General features: G+C 41.5%; 2 protein-coding genes across 2 annotated transcripts in view; one reads left to right on the forward strand and one right to left on the reverse strand.

Moving 5' to 3' along the window:
* LOC107309412 (uncharacterized) overlaps positions 1-20,534 on the reverse strand; it is a 58,878-nt gene that overhangs the window by 11,577 nt on the left and 26,767 nt on the right. The window lies entirely within an intron of this gene.
* Positions 11,457-12,643, forward strand: LOC146756491 (uncharacterized). Its single transcript, XM_085524554.1, has one exon. It carries the CDS (start codon positions 11,732-11,734, stop codon positions 12,587-12,589), a length of 858 nt encoding a protein of 285 aa, XP_085380680.1. The 5' UTR covers positions 11,457-11,731; the 3' UTR covers positions 12,590-12,643.

The following is a 20,534-nucleotide window of genomic DNA, read 5'->3' on the forward strand; positions in this document are numbered from 1 at the left end:
CATTAAGAGAGCACAGCAAAGACACCACTCTCAGCTGTAACTGCTTTTGCAAGGCCACATCTTCTGTCTCAGAAATCCCAGGCCACAGTCTGCTAATTGCTAACAGGCTGAAGAGAGCTTTGCAACCCCTTAATGATAATAACCCTGACAAGCCAAAGAACAAGGCCGACAGTGAAAGGAAAGAGACCTAAGTGTCACTCGTTTCCTTGCAGAGGCATTGCCAAGGAGAAAGTGTTTAAGAATTTGCAAATGCAACTGAGCAGTACAGCTTGCAGAGGTGTTGGAGAGTGTTCACAGTCAGCCTAAGGCATGGTGGCAGCACCCAGGCAGGCATGGAGGACATGGGGACAGCACCACTGTGCTACGTGGGGCTCTTACACCTCATCCTGAGATTGCTCTAAGGGTCAGCACCACTCATTCCTGCCTTATCCCTGTTTCTGACCACATTTTGCTTTGGTTGTGATGGCTTTGGGATCCTTTGACTGACTTCCAATTGTTTTTCGGCCACTCCATATCTGACATTTTGACTCCTCAGATGTTTGATTTTGGCTTGTATGTTCTGCAATGCCCTATTCCTACATCCACCCTCACTGTGCTTTCCTGTGTTTCTTTGAGTCCTAATCAGGAGGCTGTCTGAACTGATAAATGCCCCCCAAGGCATGGTCCCAGCTGCAGGAATACAGTTCTGCAACCTTTTACTTTTATGTTTCAGCTGCATCCTATTCTGTCTCAACTCAATTTATAAGCCAGTGTTCATGGAACACCTGTGGAATTTCTGAAGTTCATTTACATGTGATTGTTGGCTTGTACTTCAGGCAACAGAAGCAAATAAAAACTGAAATTCATTGCAATGACCTAGAGGTACAGGAAAGCAGACCTTGAGTCTTAATCACTTGAACACGCCATGAATGACTTAACAAATTAATATTAAAAACTGTAGGAAATACAAATCCTTCTCAAAATAATGTTCTAAACAGCAGAGAGTGGTAAAGAAGAGTATTTATGCTTCTGTTCTACACAATTAATATTATTTACTACTTCAAAAGAAAATCACTGACAAAGCTGGCTACAACATAAACATAATCTAAATTTGTTGTCAGCTAATAGAGGCCATGTGCGCCATCACCTGGATGTGAGAAAATGATCAATTTTCCTGTTACTTCTGATACAATGTCTCAGCAAGATACAGAAAATAAGAAGTTTTCCTGCCTTGTCCTTCTCCTTCAGAGCATTTTCATTTAGTTCATATTCACATTGTTTAAAAACAGAGCAAACTCACGCTGGTCATGCTGGAACCACTTAACCACTCTAGTGTTTTACTGGAGCCTATTCTCCCTCTGCATTGGAGACTTCTGAGCTATAGGGAAGCTGGAAGAAGATTCAAAACACTGAACAAAAACAGATGGTTGAGAATGGTGTGCTAGAATAACTCCCAAACACAAACACATAGGAGAAAAGTCATGTTAGGTTTAAAAAGAGAGAATACTAACCAGGTCCCAGAAAAGTCTGAAAAGCTGTATTATGTTTTTAAGTATAAGAAACAATAATTCACCAAACTTTCCAGACATAATTTGATGATGCTTCTGTCTCAGGTGCAGAGAGAAGAAGAATTTGTTTAAAGTGTGCCAAATAATTCACCATGATATTAAGTTATGCCATCTGGAAATGGGATATAGAACTCAGATTTCGCTCAAGATCAGATTTAGAGAAAGCATCTCATACTTTGATAGGCCATTTAAAAGCAAACATCTTACAGCCGACCCCAGATGCTTCCTCTATTTGTATCAAGTGCTTATTAAAGCTCCTCATCATAAGTAGGTTTTTGTTTTCCAGTCTTTTTATTTCCAAGGGCAAACACAGATGGTGCACAGCAGCATAATGCAGGAAGGACTCAGGCTGAGAATGAGCAGCAGTGTGGCAGAGGGCTGTCCCACGTGGGGTGAAGCTCAGGCCTTGCAAGCAGGAAGATTTCTGGTCATGCAGCATTTGCTAATAAGCAAATGTCCTGTAAGCACAGTCTCGTGGCTTCAAGGTACTGCAGTTTTTCCTCAGAGTCCAATAAAGACCCATCAGGGATAAGCAGCATCAAAGAAAATTCTAGTTAAATAATAGTGAAAAATGTGGATCAGAACTGAAACTGGGGCCCATAAAGGATATGGAATACTCATCCTTGGAGATTTTTAAAACTTGATTAGACAAGAATTCCAGTAACCTGGTTTAGCTTTGAAGCGTACCCTCCTTTGAGCAAGGCATTGGACCAGAGGACCCAAAGGTCCCTTCCAACCTGAATTATTCAATACAGCTAAGTGGCACTAGCTGTACTGATGCAGAGCATTGGGAAAAGACAGGCAGGTAAGATTTGCAAAATCTGTCAGCCTCAAGATATCAAACTTACACTTGCAGGGCAAAGCAACAATGGAAGTAAGTTTCATCATCCTTCCCCAGCAACAGCAGTATCACAGGTATCCCACTGATCCTCCTCCCCAGCCTCTGACTCATCCATAGCATGCTCTTTATGGCAGGGCTGAAGTAAGAAAATCCATTTCCCTATACCCTTTCTCTGCTCTTTCCTCCAGTACCTCCCTAGCAAAATTTTCACATTCCCACTGCGTTCACCTGAGCTCTGAATACCTAACAAGAAATGCAAAAGCATCTAGCAATCATAATAGGTGTTAAAATCCTGCACGTTGTTTTTACCTGGTGTAACAAGCAACCATGAGGCATTATGCAACTGACCCATGAGGCATTTAACATACCAAGGCTTAGCAAAGAGTGCCTGCTACAATCTACAGATTCTGTTCCCAATGAAAATCAGTAACCCTGTTACTGGAGGCAGAGCCAGACCCGACACGTCAGTGCCGCCTATCCATATTTCTAAATAAGTTGTGCAGGAAACATATTAGTTTCTAATCTTGGTGCTTCAGTGCCTAAATGAGCCTCATCACCATAGCAACAGATGGCTTCACAATCTTTAATGCCTTTATTTTCACAAGTCCTCTGAGAAATAGAGGAGGACAGCTGTCCCCATTTCACAACTGTGTAACTGCCAGGCAAAGAGGCAAAGTAATTTGCCCCAAATCCTGCAGGAAATGTATGGAGAGCAGGATGTCAGGGCATCAGGTTTCCCAGCCTTCCTACACATGCTCCAACCTACCCCATCCTTACTGCTAAAAGTACTTCCTACATCTATGGATACAGGAGCATGGCCTTTAAAAAAATGGCTTTTCTATTTGAAAGCTTGGGTCTCCTAAAAGGCTGGCCTGTCTCTGCAGGGAGATGACCTACAGAGGAGGTCCAAAGGGCAGTGGAAAATGGACTTGGCCAATTCATTAAGCCGGAAAGCAGTGATGCCATGTGTAAATCTCACAAGTTTCATAGCGTTTTAAGAGGCTGCTAAGGGTTCTAATTCTGTAATTCCTTTCTGTTGTATTTGGCAAGCATCTGGCTTTTACTCTGTCCACAGTGTGCACTCCAGGGAACAACACATTAAGGAAGCCAGCAAAACCAATACTTGTCCAGTTGTTCTGGATGTGTCAGATCACAGCAGATTTTCCCAGGCAGGCGCAAACTCTGCAGAAAGCCATATCTCCCCTTCCAATGTCATCTGAACTTGTATTTTGTTTTAATTCAGTCTATTCTCCTTCCCAGGCATAAAACTTAAATTTCCCAATTTGGGATATTCTGATCATGTCCTTCTATGTTGAGCTGTTTCAGCACAATTCATTGCCCAATCAAGATAGGTTTCTAAACCCATTTTACGTTGTTCTGTTTCCTCTCAAAGTTCAGACATTCTCTTGATTCTCTTATTTATAATGGCTTATAGGTAAAACAAATTTAACTCATGCAATTTGTACCTCTATTTTATGAGGGGAAAAAAAAAAAAAAGAAGAAGAAGAAGAAGAAGAAGAAGAAAAGAAGTAAGACAAGGTTCATTTATCAATATAATCTTTTTCGTTTACAATTAGCATCGGAGTTGTATACAAAACATCTCAGCCCTAAAATGCCTCTACTTATCACAGCAGTCTACACTGTTTATATTTATGAGGCAATTTGCACAAATGCCTTCAGATTGATGCGGCATTTATATTTATTTCATTTTTCTACTTCTGGTATTTTGTGTTCCTCTTCCCTTTATATTGCCTTTTTGAGAAACCTGCTTCATTCATCTCTCAGGAAGAACTGCTTTAAGAGAGGCAGATGGGAGCACCTATAAAGTGAAATATCGAAACTGTCTCTACATGACATAAGCGTCCTCCTGGTACTGCTGAATATTACAGCTTTTAAAAGTCATGTTTTACTTTGGAAATAGAAGCAATTACTTTTAATTGTAGTTCTCAGCATGAAAAACTTGGAAAAGGGATGTTTTTCTCCTCTTCAAGTCAGATCCTTATATTAAAAACAGAAACACTTCAGCACACACTGAGAAACAGGCCATAGTTACCCTAGGAATATACAGCAGCAGCACCGTTAAGCATGACTGCATTAAAAAGATATGTTAAGTGTGAAGTTGCCTGAGGTTTATCTTGGCTGTCTTAACTCTGATGAGATTAGAGTTGCAGAAGCAAATGCAAACTGCCTGTCCCTGTTTTACTACAATAAACTTGGAGCTTCTTTAAACTACCAAAACATGTCAGTGCTTCACTGTATTGCCCTGTTCTGAATGTTATAACTTGGTTCTTCAGTTATGGAGAAGGAGTTGAAAACCACGACAGATGCTTTAAACTAAAGATGGATTGCAGAGCTACACCACTCAAGACAACTGATGCTAGGAACAGAGTTCAGCTCAGGCTACGCAATTGACCTCTTCAGTTCAAATATGCTGTGATGAAGTCTATCAAGCAGTCTGCTACCAAAGAAAAAAAGTCAAGGCAGCACAGAGGACAACACGAGGATGCTGTGGCAAAAATAGACATAGAAACCAAAGGATTCATGTCTATGGTGTGGAACAGTTAAACAAATGGACTTCTTGATGGATGTCCCAGCAATGGGGATTAGTGTTGCTTTTGTAACACTAAACTGAAGGTTTAGTTCAAAGGTTGAACGTCCACATGCTCATATACAGAAAGTGTAAAAATGACCTGTCTCCCTTCATAGGGGTGGAAATTAAACAGCATTAACTAGTAACTACTTACTGTGGCATCACACACCATCGAAGAGAGAAAATAGAAGTACTTTAAAACATATGAGGCGCATAACAATTTGATGAACAGGCAAATTCAGCAGTCTTTGCCTGAAGTTGAACAAAACAGGTTTCACGTGTCAGTTTGCATTTATGGTTACTATCAACAGCTATTGGCAAGGATTAGGTCACCAAAAGTAATTTAGATGATAGAGCACGGCTAGAGTGGCATACTCCCAATCCATTTTCATTCCGTGTATTAAAACAAACTTCCCTTAGATTTCTACTTGCATTTCTCTGAAACAGTCTCACTAGAAGATAGCACAATTGAATTAACAACTGCTTATATCAAATGCATTTTTCTTGCATGTTCTACCTGCCCAGAGGTATGTCTGAAAGTGGACCAGAGTTTAATGGAGATGAATTTAAAGAGCACCTAGAGACAAGCAACCACTAGTCACCATTATCCTTCATTTAAATAGGTATTGGAAAACAGTATCAAAATAAATTGCTTATTTGAAAGACCTTGGAATCAGTTTCCTATCCGTATTCCGTACTATTTAATTAAGGAACAATACCATTAAAGTGTGGGTTGTCACCCTCCGACACTGTGTTCAACAGAAAATTGAAAACCAGAATGCCTGCCTACGCTGTTGAAACCCAGTGTCAAACACATTAGAGATTTGCTGATTTATAAAGCAACAGACAGAGAAAAACAAAAAATAATACAATTGGAAGCCTTAGAAACTATCCTATTTCATGAAAATAGTTCTGTGTATCTCAATAAAGAGAAACAATTGTTGTAAAAAGAGATAGTGTCTCAAGAGGTTGCCCTCATTTATATGAGATTGTCATCACAGACGCATTTTATGAAGGAGTAGACAATTTATTCTCACAAACACACAAAGAAAGGATATACGTGGCACTCAGTCTGCCCTCTTGCCTGAATGGGACTGGGAGCATACTTCCAGTATAAGTGGTACAAATATTTCAGCTTTATTACATCTGCTGCTTAGCAATCGGGGAGGTAAAAATCCATGCTTCTTTGGCTTCAGAGTGACTTCACATGCTGAACTGCCTTCAGTTCTAGTTAGTAGATAGCAAATTTTGCTTTATGTTAATAAAATGGACAGAGTTTAAAGACAAGTAAGACACATGAAGTAAAGGAACTCATCTATAAGGGAGAATTAAGAGCCTCCATAACCTGTCCAAACCACTGGATGACACACTTTTGCTTCATCTGCACTTCCATGCCAGAAACCACTTTGTTAGTCTGCCCTTCTGCTTCTATCTGTCACACAGCAACAAAATGCAATGGAATATTGGTGGGAATTTTCATTCTCTACTGCCGTACCACCACCATCTGCCTCTAATGTTGTAGGCCAACAAAGTAGGAAGCATTATTTTTGAAGCAGACCTCATATTTCACCAATGTGGATGAATTATCATTAGTTTTGTTCAAAATTAATTTTAGGTGGAATATATGCAGCAAAATAAGAAACCTTTTCCTCTGATGAGAACCTTCCTGCGAACTCCAGAAGCATGAAGCTCAGACTGAGCTTCCCTGTGTCGATGGATCAGCACGAGTTCCATACAGAGCAATTTCATACACTGCTGCATCAGATCTCTTAGAAACAGTACACTTGATATCTTAAGTATTTCTTGATAGTGATTCGTATTAGGCAGTAGAACATCCTCCTGAGAAAAGATAAGGCAGCCTTATTGTTGAGAGCATATCAAACCAGGAGAGCACAATACTAGAAACCATAGTCCAGAGAATAAAACCTGTAACGGCCTTGTTGATGACTGAATAAGGCTATTCCATCTTTAATATCTCCAGCGATGCACAAGCCCTTAGGAAAGCAAAACGGATTCATATCTAACAAGTCACAATATTAAATTCATATTTTGGAGGAAAGAAAAAAAAAAAAAAAAAAGGGAATTCTTCTTGCTATCCTAAAGATAAAATGAGGTCTATCTAACTACTAGCACTACTGTGGGACTTTAGGACTAAATTTTAAACAATCTGCCATTCTAATATAAAATATGAACAAAACTACTGAATGCTAATTTTTTCTGAACTAATACTTGACATATTTCTCCTTCCTTTATTCACATTTTTCTTCTCCTTCTTTTCCACTGTAAGTGGACTCACATAAATACTGTTCCATTACCTAAATTCCCAGTCCAAATTACAGCAGTTATTCCTCTAAGGAATTGCTGAGTTCTGAATAATAAGATCTTAGTGAGCTTTCAGCAAGAAACCAGAGAACAAGGTGCTCCTCTAAAGCAATATCAGAATTGATTTCTTTACATATGTCAGAAACAACTGGAAAGAAAATGTATTAAGTACAGCACTGTCAGCCACAATCGACTGAAAGCCTGAAAGACTGGGGGAAAGAAATTGCTAATCCAGGACCCTCAGAGTCTTCTTGACGCCTACTTTTCACAGAAGATCCAGCTGTTCTAGAATTCAAGCTGACCAAAGCTTTCAGAAAGAAGACTGCGAAAAACTGTGGCCAACCCAATATTCAGAAATATGGAACAAACAGATGCCAAGAACCCAATCTACCCTTTTCAGAAAACATGCCAAATATCGTTCTCTACTTTCCTGTATTCCCTCCTGTATAAACTTGCTTTTTTTATTTTTATTTTTTTTTAAGAAGGATAAAGAAATGGTTATATAAAAGCACACAGAAAATGGCTTAATTTAAAGAAAAGCTGTGCTCTAAAAGACCAGGAATACTTCACTTATGCTTGTAGAAAAGCATCATAAGCTACTCAAGTAACTCCCAGACCATTTAATTTCAGTAAAAATCACCTGAAGGAAAAACCTGTGAATGAATATCATGATTCCTAGCAGAAACAGCTGGCTTTACACCAGAGCTAAGCCCTCCATCTCCATCCACTACATAGAGTGAAGCAAGACCAAGGAATGCAGATCATGCCCAGAAAACAACCTCAAAATACAAGCGTGAAATAACCACAGCCTATGCCATTTCCTCCCCTTACTTCAATCTTTTACCAACTTCTGATAAATTAAATTAATTTTAAAAAGCAAGAGAAGTTAAAGCATCGGAATGAACATACTGAGTTGATCTCTCTCTTCCCAGATGTACTGGTTGCTACCAATTTCCCGTGAACTTATCTATGTTAGCCAAATAGGCACCTGAATAGCAACAGGTTCTCCTTATGCCACAGCAAAATGAGAGTGCAGAGTGCATAAAACTGTTATTAAATGGAGCCAGAATCTGTCAAACAGTCCTTAGATAAGTGACTCAAGAGGAAAAATGATTTGGGACAAAGGCTATGCCTTTTTTGTTACTGTTGTTCCAAAACACTTTCCTTGTGGGTATTAACAGTTCAACGTGAGTTCCTCCTGTTTCAATCCTTAGCTGTTTTTTTCTTCCTTTTGAAGTTTTGCCCAATCACTTATAATAATAATGAATAATTTACTAAAAGAAAATCAAAGAAAACATAAGTCTGTCTTAATATTGGCATGTCAAATGATGTTTAACAGTTTTAAAGAAATCTAAGGGACTCCTAGAAATAAAGTATAAACTCAAAGGGCATTTGATGGAAACTTCAAGAACAACTTGTGAGTGGTTTTTTCATGTTTTGTATTTGCACCTATGTGGCATATTAACTTGGTACCAGCCTGCACATGCAGACCCCAGAAAATTATGCATGAATGCTCTGTGTCCTATCATTTATAGGGAGCAAGTTCCAAACACACTGCCTACTTTTTTCCTTGTCAAATGGCATACACAAGAGGCAATGTTTACCATATTTATAACACAATGTTCACGTTTGTAAGGCTTAAATCCTACCTGTGGCAGCAAAATTTTTCTGTGCTCAAGTTACTCATGTCCCCTCGTTAACTCTTTACTACAATTGGTGCCTCATGGCAGACAAGCAAAAATCTAAATTCCTGCATTAAGGTGTCATAAATCACAGTGTGGCAGACTCAGATTACACCAGGATTCATGCAGGCTTTTAAAAAATTGCATAGTCAGAATGAGCAAGCTAACTGCTGGGAAGTTAAAAACCATGGCATCTCTTTGCGGCAGCTTTTCCTCTTCTGGTCTGTGTCCGGACAGCTTCTTAAAGCTGATCGCACATTCATGTGTTCAAAACTAATAGTGACAAAAGCAAAAAGATAAACAAAGAGACATAGCAAGTTCTCTTAAAGCATTCTGAATTCATAAAAAATTAAGGTGATAAACAAGAAGTACAAAGATCATGCTCCTTTAAAATAAGAAGGCTCATCACGAAAGAAAACTCAAACGACAGTCACCTCACAACAGAAATATCCTGGTTTTCAATGTTTCTTTGACTATTCAAGCGCTCCAACAGCCAATAAGATCAAAACACTATGTATTTTTAGTAAGGTACCCAAATTTGACGTATTTCATAACAAAAACTCTCAGAGAGCATTCTTGTTCTTCTATGTCAGCTACTGCATTTGCATCAGTTTAAGGGCAAAGTTCTTCTAGTTCAGAAGAGAGCAAGCAGTGCGTCATAGAATGGCTCAGGTTGGAAAGGACCTTAAAGAAAATCCAGTTCTAATTCTCCTTAATATTCTTAATATTTTTTTCCCCACTGAAAAGGACCGTGCTTAGTAGAAAAAGGTTTAGATACCAGTCCCATGAGGTCCTTCGACAGTGCTAGTACTTATTTTTCTCCTTCACAAGGTCATTTAAATTTCAAACATTAATTGACGTGGTCCTTCATGTCAAAAGAAAACAAACTTGTTGTCACTCAGTCCATAGGTTTCAGATTACTTCTCAATGAAACATCTCCTTACACATTTTATATACATTCACCCAAAATGGTACATGAAAAGAGGTAGATGTTCCTATCTTCAAGGAGCTTAATTCATCTTGCATTTTATACCCCTCTGGACAGGAATTAAATAAAAAATACCCAAAAAGAAGCACAGAACTTTCATATGACACGGGAGGAAGAAGGCCCAAAATGAAATTATACTCCAAATAGAACAGAAATACAAGCAAGCACTAGCGAGGGGACAGTTCATCTTTTTGCAGTAGAATTTTCATCTTCAGCCAGGAATTGCTGCCCCTGAGCCTTCAAAGCTAGCTGAAAGAGAGAAGCCTCAAAACCACTTGCTGGGAGACAGCATCAATTCAGCCACAACTCAAATAGGACAGTCCTTATGCAAGTCACAAGGCAAGTCTGATACTCAGTAGCACTTTGAAAGCAGTAACAAAACATCCATTCACTTATGTGGGTGCCATTTTCTACATAGTGCCAGTACAGCATTCAATTGGGCGATATTCTGTGACAGTAGATATGCTCTCCATACAAGTGAAGGTGTAAGAATCATAAAGTACCTTTGTCTGGAGATCAGCTAGAGCTGAACTGTTGTTGGTAATGCACTACATTTTCTCCACTGAGTGCTAATAACTTGATGTATGTGCATTTGACTTCTGTTTTGTATCTCTTCCAAAACAGAAAAACAAGACACTGGATGTAAGAAGTAACTTTTTTACTCTAAGATAGATCTACTCCAAGATGGCTTATGAAAATGGCTAAAGCACAGTGTTATGTACAGGAATAAAATTTATACACTTACTAATACAAACTTCACTTTACTAAAAAACAGAAAAAAAATATATATTTTTAATCTTGCATAATAAAAAACCATGTAACTTTCCTTTACACCAGCAGCATATGTCCAACTAAATACTTGGATAGAAAATTGTTTCTTATTTTACCTTCTTCAAACTACTTGATAAACAAATCTTAAAACAGATTCCATACACTGGCAGTGAAAATTCATTAACAAAGGTTTCCCTCAGCATCTAAATCAGAGTGATCGTGGGTAACACAAAATCATAGATTCATAAAGGCCGAAAAAGATCTCCAAGATCACCAACTTCAAGAGACAGAGGGAAGCAGGAAATTTTATTGAATAATAAAACGTGCAGCACGTGAGGCTGGCGCATAGTGATGAGCAAGCAGTGGATGACGGCGTCGCTGTGGGACGGGTGGTGATGTCCCCCAGTGAAGGCGAGGCCCAGCAACACGGCCAAGCCCTGGTCTGTGACATCTCCGTGCGATGGATTGTGACTGCTTGGCCCACACTGCTCCAATGCGGGCGCAGCAGCCCAGCCCAGCAGTTCGTGCCTGGCCTCCAACCGAGCGAGTGTGCGAGGACTGGAGTGTGGACAGGGCGAGTTTTGGAGCTGGAACGTGATCTGGGTGTTGCTTGCGCAGCACTCAGCCGCCGTCCCAGAGCCTCTTGAGCTGTACCCCGACCCTGCTGGTTGCAGGCGTCTGGGACATCTAGGAGAGGAGCGTGCAGCAGCGCAGGTGGGCAGCGTGGCAATGCCTGACGCCAGAAGCTGGGGGTGCTTCTTGAGGGCCCCTCCCCAGGCCGGCCTATGCCCGTGGGGACATGGCCCCCGCAGTGGCAGGAGGGGAACAGGGACCGGGAGGGTTTGCTGATGAGAGACTGGGACAGTGAGTGACCGTGGCCTCTCTCTGTCTTTTGCAGTTGGTGACACCGTCTTTCTGCCTGCTGCAGCACCTGTGAGGGGAGCAGCTTCCCGACCTCAGCTCTCCCCAGCCCACCGAACAGCCCGGGCCATGGATGCAACATCCGACTGGACCTGCCCCATCTGTGGGCAAGTACGGGAGGATGTGGCTTACGTGACCCCCTGCCAGCACCAGCTGTGCTACGGCTGTGCCGTCTGGTGGGCACAGAAGAAACCGAGTTGTGCCGTATGCGGGCACAAAGTCGCCACCATCCGATACTCGGTGAGGTCGGACGAGGATTACCTGGAGTGTGCTGTCCCGCAGCCCGCAGCGCACTCAGGTGACGGCCTGCAGGACGAGCAGGGGCCTGCAGAGCCGGTGCTCATCCCAGCTGAGCACAACTTCCCAGCCGAGGTCTGGGCTGCCTTCTTCCAGCAACATCCGGAAGACCTCGGACCCCTGCTCCGATGGCTGCAGGGAGAGATCCATGAGGTGTCCAGCGACGACTGGTGGGAAGTCTACGTGGCACAGTGCACCACCGTGAACTTCCTGTGCCAGCACGGGCTGGACCAGGAGGCCTTGGTGCAGGCGCTGCAGATGACCACCAGTGGTGACGTGGTGCCCTTCGTCAGAAGGCTCATCGGCATCGCTGCAGCCCTGTACGGTCCCACCATCCGCCACCAGCTGGACCACCAGGACACCCGTGCTGCTGGAGGGAGGGAGGACAGTCCTGCAGCCAGCACCAGCACCAGCACCTCCCATCAGGAGCCTCCTGCCTCGGGCCCAGGCCGCTCCACCAGCACCGCAGGGCCCAGCACGGAGCCAGGGCAGGCGGCCACAGCGGGTCCCTCTTCCCAGGGCAGGGACCGCTCGTCTGGGGGGCCCCGGCGCCCCCCGAAGAGGAAGGCCCGCAGCAGCCCCCAGGACTCTGCGCCGCCCTGCAAGAGGCGGCCCCGGCGGCGGCACTAGGCCGGCACCGCAATGCTGTCACAGCACGGCTCCGGCAGGCCGGGAGCCCAACATCTGCCTCTCAGCCTGCTGCTTATAATACCTAATAAACATCCCTTAAAACTTAGAACAAAAAGTCTCTGTGTTTTTGACAAGATTGCTGGCGCTGCTGTTCCTACCCATGCTGCCCATGCTGCTTTCTCCATATTTCTGTCCTTATAGATAGAGGGTGTTAAATTTCATCTTTGAAATTTAGGACCGTAAATCAGCACTCCTGATATTACTAATAAAAGAGACAAAGACCCTAATAAGCAGAAGATGGACCGATTATGATTGCATGTGATGACACTGCGTGATGACATCACAAAATCAGACCCCGTCCCAAACCGTCCCACTGTGAGTAATGCAGGAACTCATCAGAGGAAGGAAAACACACGAAACACTAAAGAATCAAACTCCAATCCAATAGCAGCACATAGCCTTGAGTGATACCCTTGGTTTTTGAAACATTTAAGTTACATCATGATCTTTTTTTACTTGAATCCCCCGATTTTTTTAAAATGGAGAACAGCTTCATATGTGATACCTCAATTTGCTTTTAAAAAAACTCCAAATAGCACAAGGCTCCTGTGGCTGTTCAAGGGAACACAGGAAAAATGAGAATTAATCTCGTATTATTCAATGAAGTGAAACACCGTAGCAAGCACACCTGTAATAGACTTTCTGCCCAGTTCAGCAGCCCGACCAGCTTCAACAGGGATGAGGTGCCAACCATGGCAGAAGAGCTGCATCTATTCCACCTTCATTGTGGATCACGCATCATCTGGTGATGAACTGGCAGAGCCTACGGCAGGGCCCTGTGGCATCAGCCCATCTGGGGGGACCCAATGAGCCTCCAAGAGGAAGGCCAGTAACTACTAGGATCTGCCATCACCAAGGAAGACTCCACCCTGCCAGCAGCAGCAATACAACAGTGGTGGAGCTGGCAAGACTGGGGCTGTGTGGCAGCTGGGACACAAATCAGCTCCCATGGACTCCTGTCATTGCTGTCCACTTCCACCATGGAAATCAAGCAGAAACAGAGATGCAGAATCGTGTTGGTGCTGCCAACAGCATAGTGGTCATTGCCTCCCTACCCCAAATGCTTTCTCCCCTTTTTCCTGCTGCTGTGCCACTGTTACATTTCAGGCAGGATCCCCGTGGGTCTCAGTGAAGGGAAGAGCAAATTTCTGCAACTGAGGAGAAAAATCACCAGGCTCTTTCATAGATGGTGCCAACCATCTGGACAGTAAGTCAGAGTTCTGCTGGACACTAGGCAGAACCAGCAGGGAGCCCTGGCCACTAAGGTGAATGGTGTCCTGGGCTACATGAGGGCAAGTGCTGCCAGCAAGTGAAAGGTGGTGATCCTGCCCCTCTGCTCAGCTCCCAAATGCTGCACCTAGAGTTAGGCAGCCTAGCACATGATGGGATAAAGATGCCAAATTCTGTTATGTCTCTTTGTGGATCTAGTTCAGCTTTACAGAAAGAAAAGGCCACAAGCGTAAAAACGAATCAAGTTGGCCTAATTTTATTATGAACTTGCATCAAGAGTGGGAGCAAGACAAGAAAAAGCCACCAAGAAAATGTAAGGAAATAGATTCTGGTAAAATACACTTTTCTTTTTGATATCTGCAACATATGCATGTAGTGCAGAGCCAACAAAATCCATCAAATTCAGCAATGGCTGCATACATGACCATGCATATGTTGATTCACAAAATAAATAAGAAATCCTAGTTCAATTCTGCATCTGATGACGGTACTCATATTAGCAAACAACTCTCTGGATACCGAAAATTGATTATTTCCTTCCTCACATAGCCACCTTGGATATTTGAAAAACATTACCACATCCCACCCTGTCACCTTCCCTCTATGCTGAGAAATTGCTTCATTCAGGTGTGTCTTTCCCACTTTGATTATTCTCTTCTGTGAGCTCTCTATAGTTTGTTCACATCTTTCTTTAGCGTGATATCCAAAACTGAGTAAACCACACCAGGTGAAGAGTTTGGCAGTATCTCAGGTTCTCAGCAAAGCAATTACTTCCCATTTCTGCATCCTAGAATTATCTTCTTTTGTTTGTTTGCTTTGTGTGGGGAGGTGACTTTACAAGCTTCCCCTTCCTATTGGTCTGTTTTCCAAAATGCTTATCAGTCTTATCAGTTTGCATAGATCAGCAACTGCAAAGTGCACAGCTGTAAAGAGTATTTTTCCTACTTTCTCTTGAAACTTTGAGACATTTACTTTAACTGTACAGCTACATGATCTTTCAATGTATTCTCATGCACATTTCTCCCTTTCATTCTCAACATGCAATATGTGGATTACTTTATTATTTCACAGATTTCAGCTGACCAATACCACTTGCAGTAAAAGAATCTCCTTACATGTACATACATAGATACTTATACCTATGTACACACCACATATATGACGCATACAAGTTTTCACATGTATGTATACACGCACTTAGATATTGTGAATGCAACCCTATTCCATACCTTGTATTTGCTTATTATATTATTGCATTGCTGACAGCTCAAATGCAATATTCTTTCCAAAAATTCGCTCGCAAGGGCAATTACACAAGACATTATTTGGAGTCCTGAAGGAGGAAAGGAATAGAGTTAAATACGCTTGAGAAATACATCCATCAAAAAAATCAAGCCTGGATTTTTCCATGACAGAAGGCATGCTTAACACAAGGAAGAGTGCAGAGCCTGACATAAATTCGCCCCTAAAGGCCACTTTAAACTCCTTGCTCAATTTCAGTCTAGGACTCCTGTGGAAGTTACGTTTCCTCTGGGCTCAGTGATGGCCCTCTGCACGAAGGGAAGTTCAGCCACCTAGGATGACCCCTGTACCACTGCAATCACACCATGCTGTAGAAGCAGCCCAAAGGAGAAAGTCCAAGATATGCATCAGTGGGATTGTTGGGAAAGCAGACCTAACTTAATGTCACTTTGTATAATAATGAAAATAAAAGGTCTTTCTTATACGTGGTAGCAAAAAGAGAATACAAAAGGGTCCTGTACACTTCAGACACTCATCAGCAGCATGGGGTAAGTGGTTCGGGGCTGCTCTTCCTGGTTTAGAACTGAGGCTCCCTCTCCAGGCATATTTACAGCCAGAGAGAAGAGCTGTAAAGAAACCACCAAATCACTTCTGTTTTGACAAAAATAAACTACCAGAAACTTTCAAACAGCTTTGTTGTATCTTTTCCTTCAATTGCTGCATGCGTCAACAGGAAGACTTATCTCCTCAACTGGGTATTGGATTAAGCTCATATAAGCAGAAATAAAAGAGGAAATCATAATCATGTGAGGCCTAAAATACTTGGCCTCCTGGTCTCTGGAAAGACAAGTCCCATTTATCAACAAGAGGCAGTTTTATAACCCGGAACAAACTTAGGTCAGTGGTAATATTTGTAGGCATGTACCCACACAGCAATAAAAAGGTTAAAATACTTCAGTGGTGCGGCTATAAGAACTCCAACAATTTTTATTTCCCTGGCCTTTCCTTAGAAAGATTCTGGGAGATGTACCCCCTGGAGTATAAATTAAGGAATAAAATCTCTAAGCTTGTACAAGCACTCTCTGGATATTATTGGTACAAGATAGAAGAGGAAACAAGTAATGTTCAAGAGTAAAAACAATGCTGTGGTTAATCAAACTGGGGTGGGGAGGGGAAGAATCCTTCTTGTCTTCAGTATAACTGTGGCATTTACTTTTATTTTAATGTGAAATATGTCTTCCCCACAAGAGACTTAGGATTGACAATTATAAGAGGAAAAAGAATGTTTTAACACTTTATATTCTTATAAATCAGTGTTTGTCTGTGATGTTAAACCCCTCCTGCCTTATGAATCACCAGCCTTACAGGTAGAGCAGAGCATTCCAGAAGAACCCCAGACTCATCTTAAATTGGACCATAAACCCATTCATGCATCAACTGTATGGAAAATGTCCTCACATAAAGCAAATGAATGGAATAACACTCATTCAGCCATCACAAAGAGGAACTTGATGCATTTAAAATGACAAGCTAACAGAGCCATCAGCAGCCAAAACTAAGAAGCTTAGTTTCTACAAAGTTTTGATCCAAAGCACAGCTCTGCACTCTGTGTGCATTTTCCAAGGATTTTTGCTTTGTGGGAGCACGCACAAGACCCATCTTCTTCAATGAGACACCTCTGCTCAAGAAACTAATGTGAACTCATTCTTTTTTATTATTCTACCTCTCCATCAGTTAATTGGGTCAGGAGGTAGTTAGGAGGGAGAGAGGAAGAAAAAGACATAGCAGCAAGTGCAGCACAAGCGCACGGTTTTCATTTAGTTTTCAGTGGTCTTCTACAGGAAAAAGAAGAATTGTAATCACTGTCCTTACTTAGCAAACCACAGAAAACTGAGGAACCATGGTCTGAGCTAACATTATACATTCAGTTCACCAGGTTCACTTAGGAAGACCAGAAAAAGTCTCCTGTACGCTGAAAATAGTAAACAGCTGAGCCCACACGATTACTTTCCCTCTTTCTTGCCTTTCTATGCCTTTCATATCATTCACGGAATATCATTTCCATTCCTGCACAACCAGCTGGGCTTTGTGCAGCATCAGCAGCAGCTCAAGCAGACAGAGGAAAATCAGCCTTGTTAACAGCACAGGACCAAGGCAAATCTTGGTTTTCATTTGCTCATAAAACACCTGATATTCACTCTGCAAAGAGAGGCGGAAATCTCAGGGTGATAGGACTGTGGGGTCCTATCACCAGGGGAAAATGTATCCTTTTACAATTCATGGGATCTGAACAGATGTCCAGAAAATTAACTTACTAATGTTGTTGGACCCATAGCTGGTTCTTTCACCTCCCTGCAGTCCTACTTTTGCCGTGCCTCTGTGTTTGCCTGGGTAAGGCACTTTGCTTTCCATCTGCAAAGCATCAGTCCCATGCAGTCCCTGCCAGGCTGAAGCCCTTGCTGTTGTTTCTCGCCACATGAAAAGAGTGGCTGCATCCAGAAGACAGAAAATGGAGCAAAAACACCTGCGTGTGCTGTGTGCCAAACCAAACTGCAACAGAACTTCATTAAAAGTTTTCAGCCTGAAAGGTAACTCCCATTTTACCACAGTGTCAAGAAACATTTTTTCAGTAGGACCACAGTCACAGTACCAGGCACATGGCTCAGTGAAACAACAAAATCCCATTGGATTTTGCTGCTTCCCTTGCTTTTTCATTTTTTTAACCACTTTTATGTTCAATGTGTCTACTCTAAAGGGCAGAGATTTGAAACAGTTGGTTCTATGTCCTACTTATTAGAGTCCTTTAAGTTACACAGTATGCACAGTGAGCTTAATTATGAGACAATGATAGGAAATTAAATTTTTCCAAAGAGCAGTAGACGTTAAAAATGAAAATGTGATGTTTAATTTGCAAATGGACTAAAAATGTGAATTATTAATGGAAGAAGTAACTCAACTTATAGTGGTCTCAAAGATAATGGCTCTATTATTTTTTAAAACCAATATACTATTAGTCCTGCATCGGCTAATAAATAAAAATAAGCAGCAAGACCAGCAAAACCACTAACAACCTCCCATTACAGGAAGGAATGCTGCAAAAATAAGATGCATAGGCAAGGATGATTAATACCAGCGTAAGGGAGCATGCACTTTGTGTAGACCTCCACGTTTAGAAGAAACTCTGAACAGTATGGACACCTGTGATATTCTCACCCCAGACAATTAATCAGACCAATGTACTTCAAGAGAAAAATTGACCAGATGTGAAGGGGTCTGGAGCACCAGCCAAAACTGAGAGATTCTACGTACCCAGCAACAGTGTTTGTGCTCACTGGGTCATTCTTGCCAAAAGTTGGAGTGCAAAAGAGCTTCTAATACTAGCAAATAAAAGTTGGTTCACCATAGAGTAAAAAAATATATATATAACAATGACTGGGGAATCTTTGTTGAAGCTGAACATCCTGGCCTCCTTCCCTGTGTTCCACAGGAAAAAGATTGTTTGTTATCAGAATGCCTTTATAAGAAGAGTCATAAATTCATTACAACCATGCAAGAAATATCTCTATCACATCACTGTCTGTAAGCTAATTGTACAAGACTCCATTCATGTTAAACACAAGGAAGACAAACCAAGAAAACACTGAAATAGCTTCAAAAAAGAAACAGAAACCCAGTTGCGCCGCTATGCGGTAGAAATTCCTTCAAATCTGATAAGGTACTAAAATCTCTGATAAAAACAGTAATGGCCAGAAGGGTGACCGAATTTCTGATGCACCTCATCCACTGTCACAGTGCACTGAGACATGAGCAAACTACAACCCTGCTCAGTTTAAGACGCTTGGGAAGCAGATCACAGGATAAAAATCCAAGTACATAACGTCTTTTTGTTACTGTTGTCAATCAGACTGCATCTTTTAAAAAGTACACGTAGCTGGTCACAGAACAATTATATCCAATTTTATTAAAATAAAGAGAAAATGCTCCTCAGAATAACACTATCTAAAAGCTCTTCAAAAAGTAGTAACATAATTCAAGGAAATACGACTTTTACTATCTTCCCTTCAGAGAAAACCAATGTAGATGTTACTGCTTACTTTGTCCTCGATAAGGAAAACTATGAAAGCACAGAATCATTAAATGCCTTGTGTTAGAAGGGACATCAAGGATCACCAACTTCCAACGCCCCACTGCAGGCAGGGTTGCCAGCCACTAGATGCTGGTAAACGCTTCAGCATCACCGAATAGGTTTCACACATAAAATTCTTTCCAAAAATTTCCCAGAATTTCCAAGGGGAAAGCACTGGAAGTGTCTGCACCAATACTGGCAGAGTTTGATTTCAGTAAATTAAAATGTTTCTCCTCCCTGTGTGCTCACACTCTAATAAAACACATATGGAAAATAGTGAAAATATTCAGAGAAGCAAAATTTTCTTTGATTATGATGATTCATTGAAAGCAAAATCAAATCTGTTATTAGCCATTAGAGTCTAAACGCTATGATGAATGTCTGGGATTTACAGGGCACTTTGCATCTTCAGAGTACTGTAATTAATTACTCTTACACTGTGAGGCATTGTTTTCACACAAGGCTCTCTCCAAGACCAACTAGATGTTAATTATAAGGGCCCCTCTCCTCAGATGGCATAATACAGTAAGACTCTGTTCATGTACCTAACACTGATATCAAACAGTGCTCTACTGAACCCTGCAATGACATAGCAGCACTTCTGATGCTTTTTATTAAAATCTCCCTCTAAATATGTTTTAAAGGGTTTTCTTTCTTTTTTTAATAAGAGAAAGCTCCAGAGGGAGCCCATGCACAAAGAATATATACATAAAATAGCTTCCAGACTAATAGTAAAACTGTGTGCAGAAAGTTCTTCAAATCTATTGTTGAGGTTTCAAGGCAATCTATATAGGGAACTATAAATTCCAATATATGGAATAATGCTCCAAAGAACTTTTACAAAAACAGGGCTTAACATTGTTTTATTTAGTGCACGTATGTCAATAAACAGAAAGAAAAAACACTACAGAGTTGTAATGGAAAGAATCTCCAATATCAAAGATATTAAATCTCTGCCTCAGATAGAGAAGAGCTCAGGATAGCCTGTGGTTAGTTACTCATGGGAGATGAGAGACATCTAAAAGAAATATTAAAATAACAGTAAGAGATTGGGGGCTGAAGAGGAATGGCTATATTGCAGCACCCCAGGACAAGTATCCAGAAAGCCATCCAGCCAGAAAGCCATCCAACAACAGCCTGCCACAGAATACATCAAGGTAATCAGGTGCACAATGGACTGCTTTTCTACCTCGCCTCTGTCAAGAACTGTTCCATGAAATATATCTTACATTCTGTTCTCACATATACACAATTCATCAGCTTTCTCTGGAACTTTTCTTTCTTCTC

This window comes from Coturnix japonica, chromosome 27 (genome assembly GCF_054131305.1).
Source record: "Coturnix japonica strain WE chromosome 27, WE-NBRP24, whole genome shotgun sequence".
In the NCBI taxonomy this organism is placed as follows: domain Eukaryota; kingdom Metazoa; phylum Chordata; class Aves; order Galliformes; family Phasianidae; genus Coturnix; species Coturnix japonica.

Excerpts from the sequence above, each read along its gene's own strand:
- LOC146756491 (XM_085524554.1), top strand. The coding sequence starts at position 11,732 with ATGGATGCAACATCCGACTGGACCTGCCCCATCTGTGGGCAAGTACGG.